This window comes from Rhea americana, unplaced genomic scaffold (assembly GCF_003343005.1).
Source record: "Rhea americana isolate MKP2758 unplaced genomic scaffold, rheAme1 scaffold_390, whole genome shotgun sequence".
NCBI classification, from domain to species: domain Eukaryota; kingdom Metazoa; phylum Chordata; class Aves; order Rheiformes; family Rheidae; genus Rhea; species Rhea americana.
In genome coordinates, this window is record NW_028186524.1 from 49492 (window position 1) to 77000 (window position 27509).

Below are 27509 nucleotides of genomic sequence, written 5' to 3' on the forward strand. Positions count from 1 at the left end.
ACATTATAGAATCATTCAAGTACTATCATCCTTTGAGCTTCACAAAGAAATTGTTTCCAGAATATGGAAATAGAACAGCCCTTTCTCACTCCAAATGCATAACACCACTAATATCATGGTTAAATCCAATCTCAACTTTTCTCATAACAATTATATATTGAGGAAACAGCATGATGAAAACTGGTACTATCAAACATTCTTCAGAATCTCTCTGTCCCTCTTTAAGAATCAGATACTTTCTTTATCTAAAGACCACAGAAGCAGGACACCAGGAACCCAACTAGTAAGGCAAACCAGGATTTGTTTCTTCCCACAGATTGCACACATGCCTCTTAAGAGACAAATTGAACAAAACCAGGAAGATGGATGCTGTATCTGCTACAGAAAAGCCCATTTGTGTTCATATCACAGAGAAATAACTATTTAAGGCCTGTTCATACAAACAGAACTATTACCCACTTCTGGCACCAAGACTGCTGACCTGCTTTAAGGCTCCTGGCTAACAGAAATTCTCACTTAGAACTGCTTTTCATAATTACAGCAAATCTCTGAGAACATAAGCAATATTTTTGCTTGGTCTTATTTATAAATAAATTAATAAACAGATATAGAAACAAGCCTAAGAGAAAAACTGAACGCATGCATGAAACTGAAAGATGTTTACATGTTATGCAATTTCCACAAGCATGGGAAACAAGTTCAGAATGCTCTACTTTAGGTGCCTGCCATACAAAATTTTTCACAACAAACACCCTCCAAAACTTCCCTCTTATTTGTGATATTTCTACCAATATCTTACTATATGCAACAAAATAAAAGGCACTATATACAACTTCAGGTGAACATGCCTCTAAAAACGCATGATAATAAATGTATCAAAATTATTTACTTCCTGAAAGTATGTACAGGACAACTAAGATATTAGCTATTTCAGCATCGATAAAGTCTGCACAGATCACTGTGAAATACAGAGCTTGTTAAAAACAGGCCAAAACAACAATCAGTTGACAATGACAGCTCCTTCCTCCTGAGACAAAGTAGCAATTGTAGGGCTAAATCACCATACTAAAGGAAATAGAAAAAAAAATCTTATTACATCATGCTGAATTACATGGACCACAGAGGCTGGATTTTAGTCTAGTTTACAGATGGATTCCCTTCAGGGCAGAAGAGGCACCGCGACACAACGAAGTGTGACACAGCCACCACCTGCTCTACTATACACGCTTTGAGAATAATCAACATCTGCAGTGATGACTACAGCATGTCGACTAAGCATAGTTTCTATTTAAAATTAGACTGGATAAAGGAATAACACTCCTATGCTTAAGCTAATTAGTTTTAAATTACAATCAAATATTTTCAAAAACCAAAGGTCACCAGTATAGGGCAGTCATTGCACATGAATTCTATTACTTGCTAAAGTTATGTTTTTGCAAAAGCAATTATTCTGGTTCCTGTGCACCCAAGAGTGCTAAACGCATGCACTCCCAACTTCATTAGCATGCTCTTGGCAATCATCTGTATGAGCCTGAATACATTTTCAGTGTTAGAAGGCAATGTCTACACACACACATATATATATATATGTATATATATATGTGTATGTATATATATAAAAAATATGTAAACACAAACATTATATATATATATATATATACACACACACACACAGACACACACAGATAGATACCTACTTGTAGATACACAAACATATACATACATATTTATGATTTGATATGCATTTTGGAGATATATCATATACAATTCTTAAAAAGCTCTAGTTACATAGATATATATAAATTTATAACTATTTACAATAAAATTTTATTATAAATTTGCAGATACACTATACAGACTGTAGAAACTCTGTATGGTGTATCTTCAAATCTCCTTTTGAAATTATTTCATTATCTAGAATTGTGTAATACAGCACTCCATAATCATTTACTCCAACTATGACTGGACATTTGTATTCCTTGGTACTTACATATCTTTAGTGATTAAGTTCAACAATTTTTTTCTTATTAATGATTATCAAGACCACTCCTACTTCAAAAACTTGGGCAGTTGGTTAAGCTAACTGTAAAAGGGATATTAACTTAAAAACATATTTCATTTTCAAAATCATGCACTTGCTCTGCTACAAGTAACATCTTATACCACTCCCAGTAGATATTTTCCAGGTAATTACATGACATCTCTAACAATACCATATACTAGTTTCTTAGGCTGCTGAAACACTCTTTATGTGATAGGAGAGAACATACTAGAAAACACAAAAATACTACAGGAAAGCCTCAGAAAACTGCAGGTGAATCAAATGATTCTCTAAGAGACTATTTGAAATCCAACAATTTTAATGATTTCTACATGGCATTATTTTTACCCGTGTAACAGAGAGAATTTTGAAAACTAGCGGAAGTTGGCAGGGAAAAAAAAAAGTGATTTTATAAACATACTTCATTTTTTAAAATATAATCCAGCTGTCCCTACTCAACACACTTTTTGAAGACAGCGCTGAGTCAAGTACATTCCAATTCAGGGTAAGAATGATCATTTGAATACTAGTGAATCTGATTTCCTCTCCTCTAAATCTAAGATCTCTTTGCAGTCTTTATTCTTTCAGATAGCCTCTTTGAACAGGACACTAGAGAAGAGCAGGGGTCAAGAAACAGCAAAGAGAAGAATGAGGAACAGATGAATCTGGAGAAATCAGAGAAACCTGAAAACATCCAGACTGATATGTAAGAACAGAAATAAATCAGAGAAATCATTATAAGAATATACAAATAGAGATATAACTTTAGAAATGACAGATGGAAGGAACTTTCTTTCCTGCATCATAATAGAAAGAAAAAGAAAAGAAAAGAAAAAAGGAGATCAATAAAAGAAAAGGAATATTGGTAAATTCAAAACTGATAAAGAAAATATTTCTGCATGTAACACTTCAGTAGCTGATGGCATTAGGTTTTATTTGGATCAATAACTTGGAAAAGTATACAAATGAACTGGACACTTGTTTCTCAAACTGGAGAGACACGGGAAGTCCAAAGAAGCACAGGGCTGAGAACGCTCAGGGAACTCCCACTAAATCTCTTCCTTTCCTCTTCCCAGTCTTGTCCTCCCTCAACTTTTCTCCCAGCTACATGACTAACTGGAACTACAAGAATATGAGTTTGAGAAAGAAAAATAATTCCTCCAAAGGATTTTATTTCCACAAAGGCTATACAGAAGGACTGCAGCTATAGCTAGTGCTGAGAACACCAGCTAGGCAGCCTCAGAAAGGATCCTCAGCTATAAGCTAGTAGGCAAGTATTTGGGTCACCTTGACTGGATGGGGACAGAAACACCACTTCTAGAGCTAAAGCAATCAATCAATACCACAAATAGCAAGAGAAATTAAGTAAAACCAGCATGGTGGTTTCTGGGCTTAAATCAAGCCATTTGTCATTAGACTGAGCATTTTGAGAGCATCACATTATCTTCCTTCTGCCTATTATGTGAACAGTCACTGCATTGGAGGCATTTCACATTGGTTAGAGTCAGTGATGACCTTTAGTCCATTGACTGACTAAATGAAACCGAGGCCACATCCAGCAAAGAGATATTCAGGACCAAGGAGCTCAATAAACATCATAAAAGATTCTGTTCAAGATTCAGGATAATGAAAGTAATTTCTGGTAGAATAATAAAAACTTCCCTTTTTAATGAGATGCCTTCCAAAGGCACATAAAAAAAAACAATTCACAAGTAGTCACTTAAGAGTATTTTATTGGACAACATATTACACTGCCCCAAAGCGTAACACTGATTCACAGTATTCAAGAGGGCAATGAACCAAACTCAAAAAGAGCATGTGAATGCATTTTCTCCCACAGCTGTAATACCTTACAGTGGATGAGACACTGGCAATGTCCTATAAATGTCTACCAGAATTGAATTCCAGGATAAATCTGTGACTCACCAAACATTATGAGTATTATGACCCTGACCTTTGGTATGGAACAGTACTACCCAATAAAATAACTCTTAAATGGCTATTTGCAAACTAATAGTTAGGTATGCTGTAATCAGTCTAAAATACAACTTCTCCCTTCCCCCCCCCCACAAACATATTTTTATTTATGGTAGATTGAAAAATCTTTAAAACATAATTAACCTCAAACAAGGACAGCCTTCAGTACTGATTCTAATGATACAAGGAGTTAGAACACTCTTAATGCTATTAAATTCAACCAGCAGAAATGAGCTGTGGGCAGAATAACTTTCTTGTAAAACTAAGAATTTTTCTGATATTAAGTAATTCTGGACACTGCAGAGACGAAAGAAAATCTCTTCCCTTTTTCCTCCTTGTTACAACATACAAGATCACTACTCTCTATTGAACTAACAAAGAAAATGTTTAGTTCTGAGGAACCTGTATATGAAGGATTAACATAAAATATAAAATCTAAATTTACACATAAAAACACACAACACAATCACTGAGAAACATTTCAAACTATAGTATTCCAGAAAAAGCAAACCAACTTTGTGAATCCTCATGGAAGAGGAGGAGTTTCACTTGAACTTGAAGAAGTTCCTGTGTTCGCTAAAACCAGGTCATGTATCCTAATGAATTCAGAACAGATTTAACGTTTGTCCTAGTGGCTTTAGTGTTTATTTGTTTTGCTAACATGCTCCATTGAGCAGAGGCAGAAACGAAAAACTGGAAGAGTGCAGAGTGACAGAGGACACTTCACATTCTGAAACACAAACAGCCCACACTAGACAGCAACAACACTAAATTATTAGGTTTCAGTTTCCCTGTTAAAATATTCCTCTTGTTCTCCACAGATGATCTAGGAATTACTTTCTCAGTGTTTTTGTTGTTATTGTCAATAGCAGATTAGAATGGTTTATGTCATTCCTAACAAACTGTAAGTTCCAGTGGGCTGGGTCTTATTTTTGTTTCTGTTTTTTTAAGCACTAACTCCTTCATCCCCTGGAATGGATCAAATGAACAACTGATAATTTTTTTTTAAGGCAAAATAAAAATAGTATATTGTTCTAGAAGAAAGATTAGTACCATTTAAATTCACTCACACTGAACCCTTCCCCCATTTTACAGAAACACTGCAGCATGACTGAAGCAGCAAGTATGACAATCATAAATGGTATTTAAAATATTTCATAGGTAAACATTAAGTGGAACTACAACACACAGTGTCTGATGGCTCCTGTGTGAGAGTCATAGCTCATGCATTTATTTTTTACCATAACAAGGGGGATCTTACAAATATTTTATAACTTTAAAGATTTAAAAAACATGCCAAATTAAAAAAAAAAAGTCACTAAGAAGAAAAAAGACCTTCAAAAGGGATAGCACCAACAACTCAGGAGCTGTTCCATTTCTTAGTTTTTGGTAGGAGGCCTACATATGCTACAGTAAGGAAACCACAGTGCAAAATCTTCAGACAGTATTTATTAGAGCAGTAAACCCAAATACACTACCAGAAACACTTTGAAAGCTACTCTATTTATCAATCAGCCCCAGTTTCTCCCAACCCCTCCCAAAATCTGTCATTGCTTCTAGCTCTCTTCAGGGATTTCCTTTCCAGCAGGTATAAGCATTTCAGCTAAGCCTACAATCTGATATTATCTCTCTCTCGTTTCTATATTGAGGAATATGTCAGCTTTGGGGAATATTTCAAACGGGTCAGTCATCACAATTGTGGGTAAGCACCAGTATGCAATTTCCATCATTTTTTTCTAACATAGTCAAAGTCCTTTTATGTGCACCTTGGACATTCCTCACCCCTGCAGCCCCAGCATGAGTAGTACAAGCAAACAAGAAGACAAGACATAGGATATTTTCCTCAAGAATAAGGATGCTGAGACTCAAGCTATGGGGTAAAAAGAACTAGATACACGTGATGCTAGATCAATTCCTTTCCGTAATTCACACAGTAATATTTCAGTTCCTTCTCTGGCTCCCAAGATAGACCCCTAAGTCTCTGAGATAAAGACTGGATCTTCACAGGCTACATACTGCTTTATCTCCCTAATCAAGCCTTGAAATGCTGACGTTGGAATGGCTTGAAGCCTGCAGAAGTTATCTTGAAAGGGAAGAGATAAACCAAGCGCTCTGTACAAAATCTCGATTTCCTTCACGTTTTCGAAGGAGGCAGGTGTTGTGCAACTCGCCGGCGCGGAGCGCGGCGGGACGTTGCTAGGCGGCACTGGCCAGCTGACACACTCTCCCCACAGCCAGCAGGTCCCCGCCGAAAACCCCGCGGGCACCAGCGCGGCGCCTGCGGAGCCCCGGCCCCAGGCCCCAGACACCGCCGCCGCCCCGGTCCCGAGGCTGGGGACGGCCGGGCACCGGGCCGAGGCCTCTCGGGGCTTTGCTCTACGGGAGAGAGAGGGGGGCCTAGCGCTAAGGGGGACCCCCCGCTAAGGCCGGGAGGGGGTGCCGCCTCGGGGAGCGGCGGAACGAGGCTCAGGGCGCCGGCGGGCTCGCTGACACCCCGGTCTCTTACCGGACTCCCCGGGGAGCCGCCGCTTGAACTCTCGGTCCCGGGAGCCGCCGCCACAGCAACAGGAAACGCCCCTATGTCCCGGAAGCAAAAAGCCGCGCCTGCGCCGCCGCGCAGAGGGCAGGGCAGGGCGAGGTGGTCTCCCACCGTGGGCTCGCGGCTTCCCCTCAGGGAGCGCGCGACGCCCCCCTCAGCCCGCGCTCTCCCCTCAGGAGCGCGCGACGCTCCCCCCCAACCCGCGCTCTCCCCTCAGGAGCGCGCGACGCTCACCCCCAACCCGCGCTCTCCCCTCTGGGAGCGCGCGACGCTCCCCTCAGCCCGCGCTCTCCCCTCAGGGAGCGCGCGACGCTCCCCCCAACCCGCGCTCTCCCCTCAGGGAGCGCGCGACGCCCCCCTCAGCCCGCGCTCTCCCCTCAGGGAGCGCGCGACGCTCCCCCCCAACCCGCGCTCTCCCCTCAGGGAGCGCGCGACGCCCCCTCAGCCCGCGCTCTCCCCTCAGGGAGCGCGCGACGCCCCCCTCAGCCCGCGCTTTCCCCTCAGGGAGCGCGTGACGCCCCCCTCAGCCCGCGCTCTCCCCTCAGGAGCGCGCGACGCCCCCCTCAGCCCGCGCTTTCCTCTGAGGGAGCGCGCGACGCCCCCTCAGCCTGCTCCTTCCCCTCAGCCGGCTCCCCGCCGAGGGGGACAGGCTGCCCCCTGCCCCGAGCCAGGAGAGCCAGCTCCTGCTCTTCGCCCTGCTCCTGCGGGCGGATGTAAACATCCCGCACCGCGGGGGGCTTTCTGAGGGGAGCTGCCTTCCGTCAGCGCCTGGCCACGTCCTGAGCAAAGACTAAACAAAGCCCCTGATGGATGGGATGTAGCATCCCGAGTGACAGCTTTAACATGGTAGTTCATATGTTTGTGCAGAGCCAGGGATTTATGCTAAATACCATATTTATCATTAAAACCCCAGGGTGATTTGCATTCACTAGGGGCTGCGCTGAAGTGTTTACAGTCGCTTCTGCCAAGGCAAGGTTAGGGCGCCTGTGAGTTGGCAGGGTGCGCGCTGCCTGGCCACCTTGGTGCTGCTAGCGCCCACAGTCCGCCCAGGCCTTCGCACACGGCCCCTGCGCAGACAAGCAAGGAAAAGGGGCTATGGCTCCACTTTTAGCACATCTGTGCACCGGCTTGTACAACTGAATTGCTTACTGAAAACAAAAGCTTTTCCTGATACCAACAGGGCCTGCAGTTTGCCCTGGTGCTAGTGCCTGGCTGCTATAGAGCTCTCTGTGTGGGAAGAGGAAAAATTAGAGGAGCGCGTGACCTGCCTTTACCTCCTTATCTCTCGCTTGCTCTGAGGACTCACGATACTGATCTCCACTGCAAGTCTGTCATATTTTGAATCATACACGTTCATGCTATTACCCGCATTCCCTGACAAGCTTGAAAATGCAACACATTTATAAAACAAATGTCTCTCTCAAAATCCACCCTACAGCTTTCCTGCACTGCTTTGAAAGAACCTGGCAGCAGTTGGGCTGGAAATGTGCTGAAATCACAGACTATCATGGGACCAATATTCTTTCTTCTTTCCATGTTGTGACCTGTTTCATCAATTTTTTCCCCCATCTTATAGTTGCAAGCTTTTCAGAAGTGCTCTCTCTTGTTCTGCTTCTCTACAAGACTACAGTGAGGTCCCAGTCCTTTATTGGGACCTCTCAGCACTGAAATAATACAAAGAAATAATCACTATATGAAGCAATTTGTGGGTAAACAGCTGGCTGCCATTTAGTGACAGATTAATCCTTAGACACTTCAAACTTTGTGCTTCACTATAATATACAAGTAAAGCATTGCAGATTGCCCAACTGCAGTTTTCACAGAACATCCTGTGCTTGTATGGCTGGCCTCAGGGCATCTCCGCAAAATCAGAGTAAAATCTGGCACAGCGACCTACGCAAATACTCTAGCTTAGAGCTAAGGTTTGGATCACAGTGAAGAGTATAGCACCCACTTTCTAATTCTGTTTAATTATCTACAATAATAAAACATTTCTTACTGAACGAATAGTAGAGGGAATGGTAGATAGATTACCACCAGATCAGCTTATGCATTTGTCAGGCCAAGTGTTTAAGATCCTGAGGTTTTATAAGGGAAGGCATGGGTGGGGGGAGCAGCTTGGAAATGTTCCAAGTAAAGGCAGTACTGCCCAGATAGGAGAAGAAAGTGAAAAGCAGAAAATGAGGAGGACTCAGAATAATGTTTTGCAGCTTCCTTCTCTAAACCCTCTAGAGTTGCAAAGACTATTTAGCAGGGCCAGCTGTATGTCAGCAGATTCATAGTTCGGTCAGTGTTTCCTCTGAAACCAATACGACAGACCACTTTCACAGTTGCTTTACATCCTGCTTTGTTGGCTTATAACAGAATTAGCCCATAGTCTCTCTGATTTTGCCTGTTTTATTTGGACTTCTGTCAGTAATCATTTATTCCAAGTAGAACTCCCAGTCCATTTATCACTGTCATCACGTTACAGCAGCTAAACCTCTTTCCCCAAAATAGAAGCTTTTTGGCAGTTGAGTTTCTTTCCAGAAATGTAAGTCTCAGGTTGTCTGCTGCTTTTTAGATTTCTCTGGACTCTGAGTGGGCTATCAGCAGAAATGTCATGATAGGAAATGAGACGAGTCCTCATTAATGTAAGCCAAACCTGTCTTTCTTATATTAGCTTACTGGTGCTGCACTGGAAATCCTAAAAGCAAAAGTGTGCAAACACAATTGCGAAGTGAGAGGTGAATTTCACACACTACATTTCAAGTCTAGACTAGGCAATATTTTGGGCTGTTTCCTTTACAGATGAAAACAGCATGAGTGAAAGATGTTTGTCCGACAATTGCAGAGACCCATGTCCTCCATTTACCCACAGAACTATTAGAAGAAAGGAAGCAGCTCTCCAAACTTCTTTCACAATATGCCTTAAATTAGTCCTGGAGACTGCATGTTACAACCATTTGTTATAAATTAGCCTGTCGACTGAAACAGCCAGCAAGGGTCATCCTAGGACAGGTGGGCAGTATGATATTAATCACAGCCAGCCCTCYAGCCTGCATTATTCGTGAAGATTCAGTAAATGGAGTGCCTTCTCTTAAAGAAAAGGWGTTTGTCTGAAACCTGCTGAATGCTTTAGTTGCAATTTGGTTAACTTTTGAAGATGGTGGCCTCTCTGAGCAACCAAAGGGGGCTACAGCTGCATCTTTCCCATAAAGTAATAGACTGGTTGCTCTCAACTAAAGAAGATGTAGAAGACCCACCTCTACTCCAGTGTTCAAGCTTAGGTCACTAGGAGGAAAGCAATCCTTCTGTCATATGTATTCCATGACATATCCTTGGCTCCCCTCCACGGCACAGCCTGTTTGGAGAGCTCTCCTCCTGTCAGGGCTTTCCTGGGATTCATCTAAGTCCTGTTGCATAAACTCTGGAAGCATGTTTATAAGAAAGGATTAATTTAGGCATAGAACCTTTTCCACACTTGACATCAAAGGCTCAAAAGGAGCTTTCTCTATTTCCAGGTGAACAACAAACTAAGAGGCACACAGTTCAAAGTTTATGTAACAAGTGAAGTTTGGGTGGCCACTGTTGTTGAGATCCCAGTTACCACAAGCATTCCTCTTTGTTTTTCATCCCTGCCATACTCTTAACATTGTAAGACTGAAACTGGAGCTGCAGAAACTATCCTGCATCTGTACTCCAGACACACACAGCAGACTCCTTACCTCCCATGCTGGGAGATTTGTACTGCTAAGATGTCCCTGGTGTGAGGCTACACCATGAGGTGCGGGCAGGGAAGCAAGTGTGCCATGTACAGAGCTACCCAGGCTGCTGACCTTCTTCACAGCACACATTTATGTCTCTAGCAGAAGAATTATAATTCGTCATTCTGAACTAAGCGCACAGCTCCTTGCTGTTACTTCCTCGAATAAGAAGAAATCTTATTCCTATTTCACGCAGTTATGGTAGCTACCTGACCTTCTGTGCCACAGGGTAGTGAAAAGACTTAAGGCTTCCTAGCCATTCCCCTGTCCTTCCTCTCTTTGGCCTCAACTCATCCCTCTCCTTTTCRCCATTTATTCTTTTATTTTCTTTAGATGAGCCTATTTTGTCTTCTACCACGTGGTGGTGCTACAGTTAAAAATACCATGGAGATAACAAATAAACAACAGCACCTGACCATGAGGTGGACAGAGAGCTGGCCTCAGGCCAAAGCATATAGATGGTGAAGTGTGAATTTATTATGAGAAAACAAAAAGAGCAGCCAAATATTCTTAGATGCTGGCAACAACTACAGCTCAGACTGAACGCTGGCAGAGCAGCTCTCACTGCTGAAAAGTAGACATGTCACCCTGGCTGAGGTGTGGCCCAAAATCTTCCTTTTCAAGAGCCTTATCAGGGACTCGCCAGGAGACAGTGCACCACTCCTCACTGCAATAACAGGAGCTAGTGAGATCAACCACCAACTCTGGTGCCCAGAAGGAGCTTGCAAAGGTCTCAGCATTCTGCCCAGCATAATCCAAATATAGGCACTCTCAGACTAACAGCTGTCCAACGACAGGTCCCAATCCAGATCTGACCAGAGACAAACCAATAATTTTAACAAACATCTCAAGCCCTGCCCAATTCCTCAGCCTCAGCTCAAGCCACCACAAAGGGAGCATATGAAAACAAGCTCTGCAGCCCAACCACCTACACTGGCCTCTACACAAGCAGCAAAATCCCCATATAGCTCAGAAAGCCAAAGGAGACATCACAGAATCCCGAAGACATCCAGTTCTTCAGTCACCTTGTAGTTTTTCTCCTGAAAGTTAGTAAGACTCAGAAACACAGATTCCTCACAGCAGGGCTAAGAACCAAGGTAAAGATTACTCCAACTTACACTCATTCTCCGCACATTTATAGTGGACAACGATATGCTGAACCATACTCCAGTTTAGACACATCTTCGACCTCTAGCTCACACCCCTTGTGCTCCGGATCACCAATTACTAAAGCAGCTGTTCAAAGAAGCATCACTTGTGCCATCCTGGGCAAACAGCCTCAGAGCTTCCAGGGCCATACAGAGCGTGACTCCAAGCTCTTGGTGCTCTGGGGTCGGAGTCTACCTGCATCCTCTCAGATTCAGATACTCTTTGTAAAGCAGCATACCATGCAAGTAGAGCCTCCGCTATGAGGTTCCTTGGAAAGCAAGCATAAGGTCTTGGCACAACACCACCTCCTCTCACAGTTGTTTCTAAACATCCACAAAGCACTTGCTCTCACTCAGCTCCCTGCTGTCCCTTGCTGCAACACATGCCATGTGTTCACTAACAGCTAGGCCCATGATCCTTTTACATTTCCCTCCATCTGCCCTGAAAGGAAAACATGCTCCTCACAATACATGTCCAAGGGCAGCCAGTTCTCTTCTGTCCCAGGAAGGTTTTACTGACCTTAAGAGCCTCTGAGAGTCTCCTACTTGAGAATGAGCATTGCTTGAGGATACAGGGCAGAGAAAGAGAGCAAGTCTCTCATTTCCAAAAGATTTATTCTGTGCACAGACAATCCCTCTGGAAAGAAAGTGTTCTTCAGTGCCCTGAGTGCCTGCCCCAAAGAGCAGAGGCAGGGCTCGCCTATCAGCCAAGCCCATGCAGCAAAGCCCACATGTCCCCTGCATGCCAAGTGAACACAACAGGAGGACAAGGACAAGCAAAGGAGCAGCTGCAATTCCTGTGCACTGCTTAGATCTGCAAAGCAACAGTCTCATCCTTGCAGGTCCTGGGAGGCACCATTTAACTTTTGGATTAGCTAATAAAGCTCTAGGAATTCCCTGTGTCCATTCACAGAGCAGATGTGGAGCTGACAAATTACTATGTGTGGGGAAAAAAAGCCTAAAAGACCCAGCTTCTCTCAGGCAGCAAGGATAAGTGCTTGGGCGATGCAGAACTTTGTGAAAAAGCAGAGTTGACCCAGAACCCTCCTTTTGGGAATAGGGCAGGAAATGTCAGATGGCCAAAGATAATGAGAASAAACTAATGCCAGGCAGGGTTTAGAGATCATTTAGCCTATCTGGAGAACAACTGAGCCAGGCCAAGCAGGGTGGTGCAGTATAGTCAAGCCAGGCAGAAAACTGAAGCAATCTATGAGGCTGATACAGGCGGGGGTATAGCCAGCCTGGCCCAGACAGCAGGTTGGGGAAGCAGGTTACAGCCAGGCTGGGTCAGAGTCAGATAGTGACAGCCGTACTCACTCAGGCACTGCAGACCACTTTTATTCACAAGAGGTTTGGCACACAGTGAGCAGCTGGTGCAACTGGAGAAAACCCCTGGCACAAGCTGGTGCCCATTGATCTCTTTCCACCTTTCTTTTGGCTCCTTTGGCTCTTTCTCCTTCTCTTTCTCTTTGGTCTGCTCTTTGTTCTTACCCTGGAGGAGAGAAAACACAGCTATTACAGGCCTCTATTATGGGCCTTGCACTCCCCACACGTTCCTTTTTTCCTTAGTAAAAATGAGCAGGCAGAGAGGTGGCCCATAGAAAGTACAATGGGCCTCTTAGTACTCCAGCCTTTGAGATTCAAGTGACTTTCCCAAATGCCTTCCTAAAGGCTAGAGCCACATGTGATGAAGGGCAGGACATGGCGTTACAGCACGAGTTGGCCCTTCTGCTGGCTCTCCTCCTTGCCACAGTGGGTGATCTGCCATTGAAGGGCAGGCAGAACATGCCCATGATCAAGGTGGTCGAAAAATCAGGTATCAGTTTGTCCAGTGCTGGACAATAGTCCAGGCGGGCTGGGAGTATAGAGGTCACGTCTATCCAAAAGCAATCCAACTGGCTTMTTGGGTCAGATCATATTTTCTACTTGGAAAATTCAGTAAACCCTTTGCAGATTCATCATCTCTCCCTTACCTTATCCTTCTGCCAGGATCCAGTGACTCGGCTCCGCAGGGAACTCAGACGTCGCATCACCTTTGTGCCTCTCTCTGCTTTATCAGTCTTTCCACTGTCCTCATTTCTGAAACAAGCCCCCCAAAATTTTAGCTACGGGGAAGGTAACTGGGCAAGCACAGTTCTCTAAAAGATCACTCATAGATTTCACTTGATGCACTACTTTAGGACCCCATCTCTGACTTTCCATCCCCCCAGAAGTTCAAGTTCAGCATCAGTCATGTCTTTCAGGGAGAGATGTGCAAATAAGGAGCTGAGCTTTCAAATTATCTGTGCAAGTTCTGTCTGTCTCTCTGTTTTTTGATCAGTGCCATACACAACGGGGGCCCCAGTCCTGTCTCATACCAGTGTCCTGCACACAGCGTTAGCAGGGCAGTAGAGCTTAGATGGAGGGGAACTAGAAATCAGAATCTGCTCAGGGGACACAAAGCATCTGGGTTACTGCCTGGCTTAGCACTCACTTACTCATTAGACAGGAACTCAAACCACGTGAGGTTCTGCTGGGAAGCATCGCTGCTTTCTTGCACACATGCTCTCTGCTTCGCCCTGTGCAGGGGAAAGACATTAGACACACAGCACAAAACACCAGAGCAGAACTTGTGCRTCAGCTGAAAGGCCCGTCTTTGGAGAGTGGGCAGTCACATGTGTTTAGAATTACAGAACAGGCCAGTAAAGTGCTACTTCTCCTTGCAATCTCACTCTAGTTTCAGAAACACTGGAAGAATACAGCAATTCTGCTGCCCTAGGTATTTGTCCTCAGAGGACTAAGTGTCATTAGCCTTTGGGTCCCAGGCAGGCCCATGACCTCCAACCCCAGTGGAGGGATTTAGAGCACAAAGTCATGGGCTCAGAGAGGAAGCATCAGTAATTCTGTGCACTCTCCAAAAGGGCTGTGTGTAAGGGGGCAAGCTCTGTTCTGTGCTGTTCCTAGGTACCAGTTCCAGAGGCACTCACCCATGATACTGTTTCAGCTCCTGAAGTACCTGCTGGACAATTAGTCTACCAAGGATGAGGCAAAAGAAAAATGAGAGATTAGAAAATRTCCTTGTAAATACATTTTGTACCCCGTGAAGCATCAGATGCCATTTTATGACCAACTGTTCAGCCCCAGCATGGAGTGGGATCTCCCTTATGGTTTGATACTGGATCTCCAGTAGCTCAGATGCACTCAGGAATCCCAGCCATCTCGATATGGCCATTCCAGGACTGACAATACCTACACTTGGTCTGGGGACACATGGTCCTTCTCCAGCATCTCCAGAGCAGGGGGTTCAACACCTGGAACATAAAACACTCTCAGCAGGGATTCTGGTTTGCCTTTGCAGAGCACCAGGTTTCAAGCTATGCAATTAGACCCTGTTAATYCTGCTAGGTTTAAACTCTGCATCTGATGGTGTGAGAGAAGTGCTGAGCGAGGGAAAGGCTGCATCACTTTTCTGTGTTATCGCTCTATTCTCCAGTCTATTTTACTTTAATTTCTGAGCAGCCTGCTTGCAACCAGAGGGTAGGAAGTAACACYGTCGCACAGACCCTACCCATGAGGGCCAGCTTCCACACTTGGCTGCCCCTCCACTCACTTCCCAGGCTGTGCTCTCAACAACTTTCTACATTTTGCCTCAGGGCAGTCCTCACAGGTGTAAGAGGTTAATAGATTCCAGCAGTAGAGAGATGGCCAAAATTAAGTTTGCATCAGCTGTGGTGCTGATAGGCCATCTGTTGCGCTCTCATATGAGCTGAGTCCTGTCACCACATTTTGCAGCAGAGGTTGCAATAAGAGCTGGAGCTCAGGAAAAAATCTGAGCAGGGATTTCTCTTTTCTCAGGCTCATAAAGCCCTCCTAAGGAGGGCATTTAAACCCAGTCAGATAAGATGATRCATTTTGTTCCTAGGATACCATCTTGTGTGAGTAGGGAACGACCAATGCACCAGCCACAGACAGGTTATATGGCAATGTGTCACTGGAGACAGGCATGTCTGCACTTAGACTACACACTTTGCCTAGAACAAACTCTAAGTCAGCTTGATTTTGTTCCAGGAGCTCCTGGGACCATGTAGAAGGCAAGGGCAGAGGATGTCTAGGCTTTCAGAGGCTACATCTCCAGTTTTGTATCTTCTTAATCACAAAAAATTTGAATTCATTTAATGCCATAGATTTAGTATATACCAACCTTCCACAGCTGAAAGAGGAGTGTCGAAACTGCAAGGTATCTGAGGGGAGGCAACCTTGTCGCAGGCTGATGGGACAGACTTTGACCTCAGTCTCTTCCCATTGCTGCCACATTCCTGGAGAAGTAAAAGGTCATGGACATCTTTGGTCCTTGGTGCACCAAGGGAACCTCCATCGGTGGCACAGCGTGGCTGGTGAAGTGCAAGGCAGGGGATAGGGCTCCCATCTCCAGCTAACTGCTAGTGGGCAGATTATTCCCTCACTGCCTGGCTGATGATAGCTGTGGCATCAACCACAGCCATAGCAGGGCACAGGATTAGTCCAAGGCCCAAGAGATGGATCCTGTCACCAGCTCTGCCTCAAAGTCTCAGTGGGGAACCAGCAAGGCAGCTGCCAGAAAAAAAAAAACCTTCAAAAACAAATACAGAGGAAAACTACCAGGAACAGGCTGACTCCTCGCCCCTTCCCTCTTGTTTTGTCAGGTTGTGATGACAGCAGCCTGTAGGGCCCATTTGTTTGTTGGACTTCAGGTGTGGACTCCAGGGCAGGCTGGAGCAAGTATATGCTGCTGTGACATTTGTTATCTTGTGGCTGACACCTCCTTAGCTACTTCCCACTTCTTACTTGTGCCTATAAGACATGTTACACTGCTATGCAGTTCTCCTTTTAATATGAATTGAATCCAAAGAAATTCTCTGGAAAAGCAAAAGGTGAAAGTGGAGGAGTCAAATTTCTGCCTTCAACTACCCGACGGAGGATAATAGATCAGACGAAGCCAGACTCTTCGCAGGGGTGCACAGTGACAGGAAAAAAGGCAACATATGCAAGTTGCCATAAGGCAAATTCCAACTAGATGTAAGGGAAAAGAGGGCTGTGTATCAGCCAGCTCTCAGGGCCTTTATCCTGCAAGAGGAGACAGTTTGTCCCAGAGCAGAGAAAGCTTGTCCTTGCTGAGATTCCTGCCAACACCTTGGTATACCTGGTTCAGCACTGGCATCTGAGGAATCCAGCCTGCGGCTGCCACCTGTGCGTGTGGCTTTCTGCATCCCCAGCTCGCCCCACTGCGAACATGCACACAGCCCTCACGCACTCACCACCTCCTCAAAGCTGGGGCCAACCGTGAGGTTCGGGCRTAACGGCTCTATCTCCACTTTGATCACCGTGCCGCCCCACTGCTGCTCCAGGCTTCCAGCTCCCCTCTGGGCAGTTGAAGGCACACGAGAGGCCACGTCCTCATGCTCTGGGTCACTGCCCATCTCTGTGGCATCCAGGCTAAACCTAATTCAGGAAAGAAGCACAAGCCAGCTTAGCAAGCCAGCCCTGTTGCGCCATGCAACACCCTGGCTTTGGACAGACAGTCCTGAGGAGCGCATGAAATTAAGACAAAGCAGGGTCACTACAGCAGGCACACGGAAAGGGAAATGTCAAGAAGCATCAGCCCAGACACCAAATCCTGGGCCTGTTAAAAGCAGCTGCTCTGGCTGCCATCAGCAGGTTCACCCAGAGATGTTTAGTGCCCAGCGGCTCCTGCTGATCTCTTAGCAACCCTGAGACTGTGCAGCCATCCTGACAGCAGCCTGCCTTGCCTGCGTGAGCGCTGCTGCCCTGGTGGCTGCAATGCCAGGAAAGTTCCTCTGGGCATTTAGAAATGGCAGATGTTGTTGTTTATCAAATCACTGTACTAGCATCATGTCGTAAATCCTACCCCACCACAGCCTAGCTTCAAGGAAGGAAGAAGAAATCCTTTTCTGGGAAATGAGGGGCAGAACAGCCTTCCCAGTGCACCATGGTTTCCRAGCGCAAAGTGCTGTCGCAGTGCCAACAGCATAGGAGCAAAATGATGAATAGGGCTCAGTGGAAAATCTTACTCTCCCCAGTGGATTCTGTCTGCAGATCACTGTCACTTCATTCCTGCTGCCAGAGACAGGCTTCAGGAAGCATTTGCTTAGGGGACAGTGGGGCATATTCCCCTTCCCTGGCCCTACACTCACACATGCTTCATCACCCAGCAAGGGGACTGAGTAAATCCCTGACACTCTGATAGCTGTTCTGTGAGGTTGTTGCTCATGTGCCTGTTGTACAGTATAAACTGTGACTGATCCGCAGCGCATGGAACAACAATAGGTCTGAGAACTGAAGCCTGAGCTTGATAAAGAGTGGTCAAGATTTCAGACTGAGATAATTTTAGGGCACCTTATAAGGAGGAGAGATAAAAATAGTCATTGCTGGCCTGCACCTAACTCCCAACCAGCAGCAAGATCAATACGTTTGTCAGGAGGGGAAGCACGCGTGCAAAAACCTGGAGCCTGAGGCCTTCATGTGACAGGAGCACGGCACAACAGTAATGCCAGGCCTGGAAACCAGAGCTGCCAGCCAGAGCTCAGCATCGYGCCGCAAAATACACTGTCTTCTGCRGCCTCATGGAGAACAAAGGGCAGGAGGACAGTGCTGCAACTGCAAGTACAGACTCCACCAAGCCAGCTCACTGACAAGAAGGAAAAGCAGGTTTGACAGAGCTGTCTTCATACTTGTGGAGTGGGCGAAGTTGCCTCTGAGCCAGGAGACAGAGGGTATCAGGGCAGCTGATACTATTCAAAAGTTCCCTCTAGGCAGAGATGTGCTCTGCCCAGATGAGAGATCCTCTTCCCAGCCCCAAGAGCAGGAAAGAGGCTCTTCCTAATACCAAGAAGACGTAAAAGCCTTTTGCCGTCCCACTGTCTGTTCCTCCACATCCCACCCAACCTGAGCAGTAGGCTTCCAGCAGATGCTGATGTGGGAGGGAGACCACCCAGCTGCAGCCAGAGCTCGGGGCAGTGTGATCGCTCCAGCTTTGCACTCTTTCATTGAACTGTATGTATCAGATTCTGCTCCCAGGCCTGCTTTACCTGCGCTTACAGTCCTGGGGCGATGTGGGGCTCTCCCAGCTGTGTCTCCGTGAGGTAGACATGGATCTCACAAGCGTAGGGAAGGTCTCCTCAGCCTCCTGCAGCTCCAGCACTTTGCCCAGCTCTGCAGGACATTCAGAGGTGCCAKTTCCCTCTTGCGGTACTGCTGTGCAGGAGGAAACACGGTCTCTGTTCAGAAAGTGGCAGTCGGCCTCCCCATAACGTACCGAGCAGGAGACAGGATTGGAAAAAGCAACATCCACGGACATTTTGCTCAAAATCCCTGGTCTCTCTTCCAATAAGCGAAAGGCAGATACRACTTGGGGTGCTTGTTCTGGCTGTGATGCAGTCTCTGGTGCTGTGCTGGTAACTGGCAGGCTCAGAAATCCCAGATCTCTGTAATACTCCGTGCCATGGAGAGCAGACTCTGAGAGGAGATCCTCCGTGCTGCTGTGCAAATCTGCCGTAGGGACATCCAGCTCTACGGAAGATGAGTCCTCCTGCAAAGGGAACAACAGCTTGGCATAGAACAGGTTGCYCAGAGAGGTTGCGGAGKCTCCTTCTCTGGAGATATTCAAGGCCCGCCTGGATGCAACCCTGTCTAACATGCTCTAGGTGACCCTGCTGAGCAGGGAGGTTGGACTAGATGATCTCCAGAGGTCCCTTACAACCTTACTGATTCTATGATTCTATGGCATGAGCATGTGAATCCTATACTCCCTTCTGAAGGTGTTGCATATATCCTGCAAAGGGGGCATTTCCCTGTGGAGCCATACCTGCTTTTCTTTCCTGTCCCAGCCCACCTGCAGCTAGGCAGGCCCARCCTGCAGCTTGGTTTCTCACAACAGGCTTTGTAACATCCTGCTGCACCTCACGGCCAGGCTGTCCCAGCCCCAACTGCTCAGCTTGCTGCAGGGGATGCGGATATTGCCCTCAAGGTCTCTCTCTCTCTTATTCCCACTAACATCAGTGTGAAGCAAGGAGCTTTGATTTTGCCTAGCAGCAGGAACAATACAACCTTGTATTCCTTCCAGCCCATGACAGTCTGTATTGGTACCCCTTTTCCCCATCCTTATTCCACCCACAGACCCCTTGGGATGCAGTCTTGACTACCRAGTTAGCTGACCCTGGCTCCTGCCTTGTGCTGTGGTAGCAGAGCAAAACAGGACACTTGCCTTTTCTTCAGCCATACAAGTGAAGAAGGAGTCATTCCCAGCAATCAGGGGTGGGAGGAAGTTTTTGGGGTTGCGATACTCCGAGGCAGCAATGCTGCGGTCAGTGAATTCCTGTAAGCATGGCTTGCCCTCGGATCCTGCAAGAGAGAAAGTCACAGCATGTGACCAGGCAGCCTGGAGGTGTGTGAAATCAGCCGCACACGGAGAGCTAGCATCTGGTGGCACTGAAAGGCTCCAGGTGGCCCTCTGCTCTCTTGCAGACAGGCAGTGCAGGTGGTATCAGCACCTTGGTGGCCTTGATCCTCCAGGAACATGACGCAGGGGTCCCCTAGCAGCAGAAACTTTATCCCTCGAGCTATGGTGTGTGCAGAGACAAAGACCAGGCTTGCACTGCTCGAGCCAGACACTTACTTACAGCATTTCCTGTGCTACAGAGGCTGTTTCTGTAGTAAGACAGAAGAGTTAAGCACATTATGACTGCTGTCATTTAGATTATGGACCTTTAAAGCAGCAGGAATCCGTGAAAAAGAAATATTGTCAGCAATTTTATTCTCATCCTTAAAGAACAAAGGATGCCGCTGGGAGATGAGATCAGAGACACATTAATGACTCCAGGCAACACTGAACATTCAGAGCAGCAGTGGAAGCATAAAATGCTCCTGATACCAAGGTCGCTGTGGAAGGTGTGGATTTTGCCCGCACAGGATTGTTAAACGAGTGTGAGCCTGAGTGTGTGTACACCATCTGATAACTCATTCAGAAACAAAAACAAGGTCTGGACATACTTCATGGTACAATATATTGTCCAGCTGACTAAAGCACATTCCTATGTAACGAGACACACTGTAAATGTTAGCTACGATCTCTAAACCAGCGCATGACTCACAGAGGGCTTTTATTCCTTTGAGATACATACAGCTGAGGCGAATGGACAAAAGCCAGGTTGCTGGATGAGGCACCCTAGTCGATGTCTGAAGATGTGGAGAGCAATAGCAAGAGAATGTAAGAGGCCATGTCTACCCAATGGGAAAAAGAAAAACACTGCTAGAAACCCATCATACTCCACAAAAGCCAAGGATAAAAACATGAACGTGAGTAAAACATAGCTAAAAACACACTCTTGGAAACAGCAGAGCCTGCTGTGGGTTTTAATGCTACACCATGCAGCCAGAAAGGCAGAAATAGCACGGTGCCAATGAGAAAAAGGCATCAAACATGCGGGAGAGTTTGGAGGTTTGTTCCTTGGTGCACACTGCACACTGCTGTTGCCAGAGTTTCTGTTTTAAGGAATGTTTGGGGTGTTTAAATGTGTGTGGTAATTTAATGTAAGGGACTGTAAATAACACACTAAAGAAAACACTCTATAAAGGTTCTATTTTAATTCAGGGGCTTTTAACCATAATAGCAGTGAAAATTTGAAGCAGCCTAGCTAGGAAGGTGGTAGAATTCGCTTCACATGAAATATTTAATTGATAAATTCCTGCACAGGGTGTACAAACTGTCCTTGATCCACATCTGAAATGCTTTATCTATAAAACTGGTAAGGGCTTAGCAAACTATTTAACATCACCTTTTGTTTTCCTCAGCTATGCTTGGAATAGCTTTATTCCATGTAATAAAAAAAGTCAGTATTTGGAAATGAATAGCCATTTAACAAATGCAGGGTTTGGCACAACATTGGAAAAAAAGGGCAGCCGGAGATGTCTGCAGGGAATAAAAGCCACTAAACCCCCAAACAGGCTGGAGCAGAGCCAAGGTAGAACTGACCTCAGGGGAGCAACCAGGTGGCTGGAAGTTCCCAGAGGGATGAAGATAAATTTTGCTTCCCCTCATACAAGTTATCTTCAAGGAAAGAAGTAAAAGGAGATTCCTTGCTCTTATCATGCCTTGCAGCAGGGAACTCATCTCGCTGCAGGGAGCAGAGCCCCAAGAGGCAGCAGGGATGGAGCTGCATGAGCTGACAAGCGCTGTGCCCTGACAGAGGCCAGAGCCTGGCCCACAGGTTTACCTAAAACAAAGAGGTATTTTCCTCTCAAGCAGGGTCATGTCTGGCCTGCCAAGGCTTCGCTGTGCCTGCCGAAGGCTCCAGCCTACAGCTCTGAAGTGGATCCCTGGAACAGAGTCAGCAACGGCTCCTTGGAGGTCTGGAAAACATTTCCTGTGCTCTGCCTGTGCCATGCAGGGTTAAGGATTTGGGCAAAACATGCTGCCAGCAAAAGACCCTCTGCAGCCTCACAGAACGACTTATATCCTCCTCGGGCACTTTAGACACTCCTGCTCAACACTCGATAAATCAGGCTTGCAGCCACCCTCCAGGGAACACCACAGCACCAGCCGTTAGGCAGCAGCACACAGAGCGCACAGAGTTACGGCGATGGGGAGACCATTTTAGGCAATGTGTGAACACCAGACATGACAATTCAGAGCTCCCCGCATCTAATTCCTGTGCTAGCTCCATGTATAGAGCTGTGCTGTGCGGACAAGAGGGCAAGGGGGGTGCTGGAGGGGTTTCTGGGRTGGGGGAAAAGCAGTTTCAGGTTCAGGTTCCAGCAGGCCGAGCAAGGAGAGGTCAGTGTGGAGCACACAGAGAAGGAAGGCAGGTCTAGGGGGCTGTGAACATCCTTGTACCCGCAAAGTGGTCACCAACACGCTAGCAAGACGAGCCAGCTGAACAGCTCTTGAATCTCCTGGAATTTAACCTGGAAATGAAGCTCCGTCTAGCTGCTGCACAGTGGTAAGGGACAGGGCCTCTCTGCTCTCCAGCAGAGCTGGACAACAGCGTTCACTTTTCCTCAGTTGAGGCTGGAGACAAGATGACGGAGCGACACTTTCAAGAGCGCACTCTGTTTGCTTTAGGGGAACATTAAGCAGATTAGGTACTGCAGTTGCTTAATTCGCCTCTGTCCGGGAACCATAAAAGGTTATTGCTGCAGGGAGCAGCCTCATCAGAGGAATTCCCAAGGCAGAGCTGGGGAGGAAGCACTGCTGRCAGGTCCCGGCAGGTCCCTGTGGCTCGTGAGCGGGGCTGTCCAGGGCTTTGCCAGGTCAGCTTCCTGGTAGGCAAAACATGACAAAGCTGGGTTCTGCATGGGGAGGAAGGAAGTAGTGACCAGCACTCACCACATGTGATAGTCAGGAAGAGTCTTGGGGGTTTTGATGCCRTGGAGACAGAGGGCCCAGCCAACTGATCTGGTTCTTTTCAAGGAAAAACCCCCTGTCCTCCTGTAACCTAGTGCAAAGATACTGGGACCTCAAGAAAGATTTAAATTCTTCCATTTCAGACCTGCAGTCCAGACCTCCCTCCTCTCTGCAACTAGCTGCTCACATGAGCCCATCACCAGCAAATGGTTACAGCAGGGGACAGCAGCTGAGCGGTCAGTGCTGGAAGAAGATCTGCCAGCCACCGATTCGCGGCAGCCCTGGGAGCAGCTCCCGGCCCTTCCTCGCCCACCTGCTCTGCTGGTCAGCGCAGGATGCTGACAGGCCCCGAGTGACCCTGGAGCCAGGCCAGCGCTGGCAGGGAAAAACGTTAGAGGAAACGTGGGGCGCGAGCTCTCTCCTTGCAGGTCACATCCTCTAAGCATCGACTGCTCCCGGCGCTTCCACTGTGAAAGGTCACACCAAACACGGTGGCGCAAAGGCAGTGGATAGTTCTGCTAAGCGAAACAATCCCAGGAGGAAGGAAAGACCAGTGCATCTGGGCATTTCCCAGCAACCCGGGACAGAGGCTGCTGGGAAACCACCAAGAGCATCAAGACAAGAAACAAAAATCGTTCAGTCTCTGCCCCAGCCGCTACCTTGCTGGCCCAGCATCAGCTGCCCTTTACATCCTGCCTTCTAGGATGACCAGAACTATAGGATAAAACCTCTGCAAAGCTAGTACTAAACTTGCTGTGCCAAAATCAGGGCAAGTGCAGTCCTTGGCATGGTCTGGGCCCCAGGTCAGCAGCTGCTGGCAGCGGCAGGGATTGGCTCATGCGGCGGAGGCTGGAGGAGGGGAGAAGATAAGCTGTCCAACACTATAACACACCGTACAGCGAGCTGCTGCCTTATTGCTGTGTTTGAGTCCTGGTTTTAGGGCATGCGGGGCTGGGGAATAACGGATCTAGCACAATCCAGCTGCTCCTCAGCTCTCTCTCAGCTGAAGGGTCTCAGCAGTTTGCTGATGAAGGATTTGCAGCCCCTCTGAGTCTCCAGCTAACAATCCCAATGCAGCTTCCATTGGAGACTCTTCCAGGTACCGAGGGACAGCCGAGCGCTACGGCACAGTCAAGCAGAGGCTGAAGAGGAACTGAGTGAGACCCAAATGTTTTATGTCTGCAGTGCAAACCCCAGTGGGACAAACTGCTCACGCTTTTGCTCCCTCATGCTGGAGGGAGAAGACCCTACTGGGACACGCTCTCCAAAACAGTCAGTGCTTTGGTCACTCTGAGGGAGGTTTATTTAATATAGAAATTTGTCCAGCTGAACCTTCCCCATGAGGCCATAACCTGCAGGTGCAGCTCTAGCAGGGATGGAGGGGGTGTCCCAGCCAGGGCTCGGGGGAACTGCTTGGGGCTCACCGTGGGATCAGATCCCTGCACGATCCTGCTCCCTGCTCTGACTTTACCTTCCAGTGACTGTTCAGTTTGGATCTCACTCTGCTGCATGTCCATGGAGGAGACTGGAAAATGGGGGGGGAGAGCAATGAGGGAGGAAAGAGCTGGCGCATATCAAGCACTCTAATGCCACAGTTAAATGTACTCAAAAGCGTCAGCCTAAAGCCAGTGTTTGCAGGGAAGGACAGCAGAGGCTGGCTCCTCAGGGACTGCAAGTGTCCTGCTTCCCGGGGCTCTGACGTTGCTCTTTCAAAGTCAAGGTACTGCATACAGGAATGAGGCCGGTTCACACCATTGCTCATGTTTCCCCTCTCTGCTCTCCAACATTGCGATACCAAGCTGGTGCCACACAAACCACTACGGCTCAGCCTATGCTCCGAACGCAGGGCTCTGCTTGTCAGCCCTCACTGAAGGGCTGGGGGAGCCTTTCCCCCAAGCTCTGCTCAAACACCAGACTCCTGGCACACGATGTAACGCTCAGTCCTCTCCAGGCAGCCGTGCAGAGACAGCTGCCTGCAAAAACTGAGACCTCCAGATCACTGGCAACAGCGAATCAAATTATTACGAAACCAGGAGGCTAATATTTAACCCATTACCCAGCTCCTAAAAGCACTCACAAGTCTTGAAAACAGGTTAAAAGGAAGGAATAGCATTAACCAATAYGAGTCCCCTGCAGAGGGGAGCAGCATGTACCCTACGCGCGCAGCCCTGCCTGGGGAACCCAGCGCTCTTTGCTACCTGCTCGCCAGAGACAGGCACTCCYGGCTGCACGCAGCAGCCCAGCTCCCGAAACACGGTCGCTTCCCACAYGCAGGCCATTACCTCGCTTAAAGGACCATCTCTTCTTCCAGCACTTCGAAAATGACGGCCAGGAGTGGTTCAGCAGCGAGTCTGACATTTGGGAGCCCTCTAAGCCCTGTGCAAGGTATAACCCCAAGCAGAAGACGACAGCACAGAGCACAGCAGAGCTCAGCGCGGTCTAAGGCAGCGCCGCAGGCTGCAGCCCAGGGGCTGCCAAGGGGGGAGTGGAGAAGCCAAGTGTTTTGTCAGAAGTATCAGCTGATGGAAGCTGTAGCCAGAGAGAAATTCCTGGTCTCCAGTGTTCCCACCTGTGTGACGGGTCAGTGACTTCCTACAGCAGGGCCTGGGGATTAGTGGCCCCAGAGCACAGAGCAGCCCCTGAACACCCTGAATGCTGATCCAGGCTTGCAGATGGAAACAGAAAGCAAGCTGTTAACACGCCATAACCTTCCTCTCTCTGCCCTAACCTCCTTGCTCCATTCATAGTTATCAGAGGTCAGCCTGACAAACTGTCACCTTTAAGTCAGTACTGCAAGGGTGCTGGGCCCCTTCACCTGGGAAATGCAGGACAAGCATTTAGACCRTGGGCTTGATATTTACACTGTTGTTCGGCATCGTTTTCACGTACCAAGGCATAGCCTCTGCGAGGGAAGGTGAGAGACCCCGTCCCTCTGCGACACCAGCAGCATCTTGTGGCTCTTAGCAAGTCCTCGTCCCTCAGTAAGGACCTTTCACCAGCTCCTTCTCAGCTCCTCTGTGCTTTCAGGTACCTGGAAGCTATCTCCAAACTGCCCCAAGACCAAATTCCCCGCCCTGAGTTCTCCGAGCCTGTTGTTTCCATCTGGCACCAGCCCCTCAGCCCAGACTGGGTCCAAACGTAGCCCTCAGCACCTCGATTAGGCTGAAGAAGCTGAGCTTTACCCCATCTACTTGCAGGCTTTCCGGTAAGACCGAACCTCTGTTCAGCTTCTGCCCTTGGCCCTCAGCAAAGCAGAGCAGTTTGGGAATGGCCCCAGGCATCTCCATGGCAGAGCCCACCTTGGGCCACTGTTATGCGCAGGTGGGTGGCAACGAGCATTTCCCTCAGCCAGCCACAAACTCCAGGCTGCTGCCTGCCCAGCGCAGCCCTGGTCACATCCCTCTGTTCGAATCTCCACCCCGACAACTGGTGCCCTGTCSAGGAGCGGGTGCTTTGGAGAGGGACCTGGGGGACTCAGCGGCRGGGCTCAGCCAGGCTCCCCTTTCATGCCAGCCAAACGCTGTGGCTCCCAGCCGCGGGTGGTCCAAGAGCCCCTTCCCTTAGCAAGAGGCATCTTCCTGTGCCTTCAGCTGTGGCGCAGCAACCAGCAGGAGCCAAGACCAGCACCATGCAGGTGTTCAGACACCTCAGTCCTGTCCCAAAGGCAGCCACGGTTAAACTCCAGCCTCCTCTCCTCTGCTTCACTTGCAGCAGGGCTCCTCGTAGGCCAAGGCTCCGTGGCCCGAGTTTGCCTTCAAGCATGCTTGTGGAGAGGGAAGGCTGRGCAAAGCCCCAAACAGCCTTTTTGCTTCAAGGCCAGTTGCTTCCTCATAAGGCCTTAAGGAAGACAAGTGACAACCCCAGGAACATGGGACGTAGCTCATCTTGAGCAACTTACCCCAAAGACTGGAGGCATCTCCCCAGCAAGCCTTCCAAGCGCACTCATCTCTAGATGCTGGAACAAAGCGAGGAGCAGACTCATTGGGGAAGCAGCAGCCGTGCAGCTGKTTTGCTCACGGGGACCTCTGGCTCAATCATCTCACCACTTCCCCTCTCTGAAGGCACAAACAAATTCGCCTCTCCCATCCTGCAGTTCCGTCGATGGAGGGATTGGTGCTCCCCCTGCACTCCCTCCCTCCATCCTGGGAGTCACGGCTCCGGGATCAGAGCTGCCTCAGGGCTGCACAGCCTGAAGCGCCTGCTCGGGAGCCCAGAGAGCAGCTGAAGCAGTGGTGGATGCGAGGCCAGCAATTGCCACAAACTGCTTCCTGTTCCGTTCAAAGAAAAAGCAYGTCGTATGTGCCTGAGAACCTTACACACACAAGGACTGTGCCCGTGCGCTTGCTGCACCATCCTTGCTAGCTTTGTGCCAGAGGCACAGAGGCCTGTTAACGTTTCCTTGGTTTTCAGGARCTGATGATTGATGCTCAATGTGGATTGAGACAGAGCATCTTAAGGAACTGCACAGAAAACAGCAACGGAGACCCCGAAGCTCAGGTCTCAGTCTTGCACAGGACACGGGATGATGCAACGGCAAAGCACAGAAACAACCATTTCATCTAAATACATCCGTGCAGCTAAGAGACCGATCAACGGGCACTTCAAGTCCCAAAGCAAGCGGGGAAGAGGGATGATGCTGTGCCCCCGTGCCCTTCCGCTGTCTGACAGGCAGAGCCCCAGG

The 27509-nt window shown here is 47.9% G+C and overlaps 1 protein-coding gene across 4 annotated transcripts in view; it reads right to left on the reverse strand.

The window, feature by feature from the left end:
• ARHGEF18 (Rho/Rac guanine nucleotide exchange factor 18) overlaps nucleotides 1-26747 on the reverse strand; it is a 53524-nt gene extending 26777 nt beyond the window's left edge. The window contains exons 1-10 of one of the 4 annotated variants that reach the window (XM_085313613.1): nucleotides 26727-26747; nucleotides 19691-19827; nucleotides 18516-19015; nucleotides 16725-16908; nucleotides 15632-15746; nucleotides 14684-14741; nucleotides 14418-14462; nucleotides 13929-14009; nucleotides 13425-13530; nucleotides 12769-12943 (exon numbers count right to left, since the gene is read on the reverse strand). In XM_085313613.1, coding sequence (XP_085169739.1) covers nucleotides 12769-12943; nucleotides 13425-13530; nucleotides 13929-14009; nucleotides 14418-14462; nucleotides 14684-14741; nucleotides 15632-15746; nucleotides 16725-16908; nucleotides 18516-19015; nucleotides 19691-19705 — 1279 coding nt within the window. In that variant the 5' untranslated portion in view covers nucleotides 19706-19827; nucleotides 26727-26747. Of the gene's footprint in view, nucleotides 1-12768; nucleotides 12944-13424; nucleotides 13531-13928; nucleotides 14010-14417; nucleotides 14463-14683; nucleotides 14742-15631; nucleotides 15747-16724; nucleotides 16909-18515; nucleotides 19016-19690; nucleotides 19828-25110; nucleotides 25250-26726 lie in introns of those variants that run through there. The other 3 variants (XM_085313612.1, XM_085313611.1, XM_085313614.1) reach the window with 3 other exon arrangements.
• Nucleotides 26748-27509: the final 762 nt, after the last annotated feature.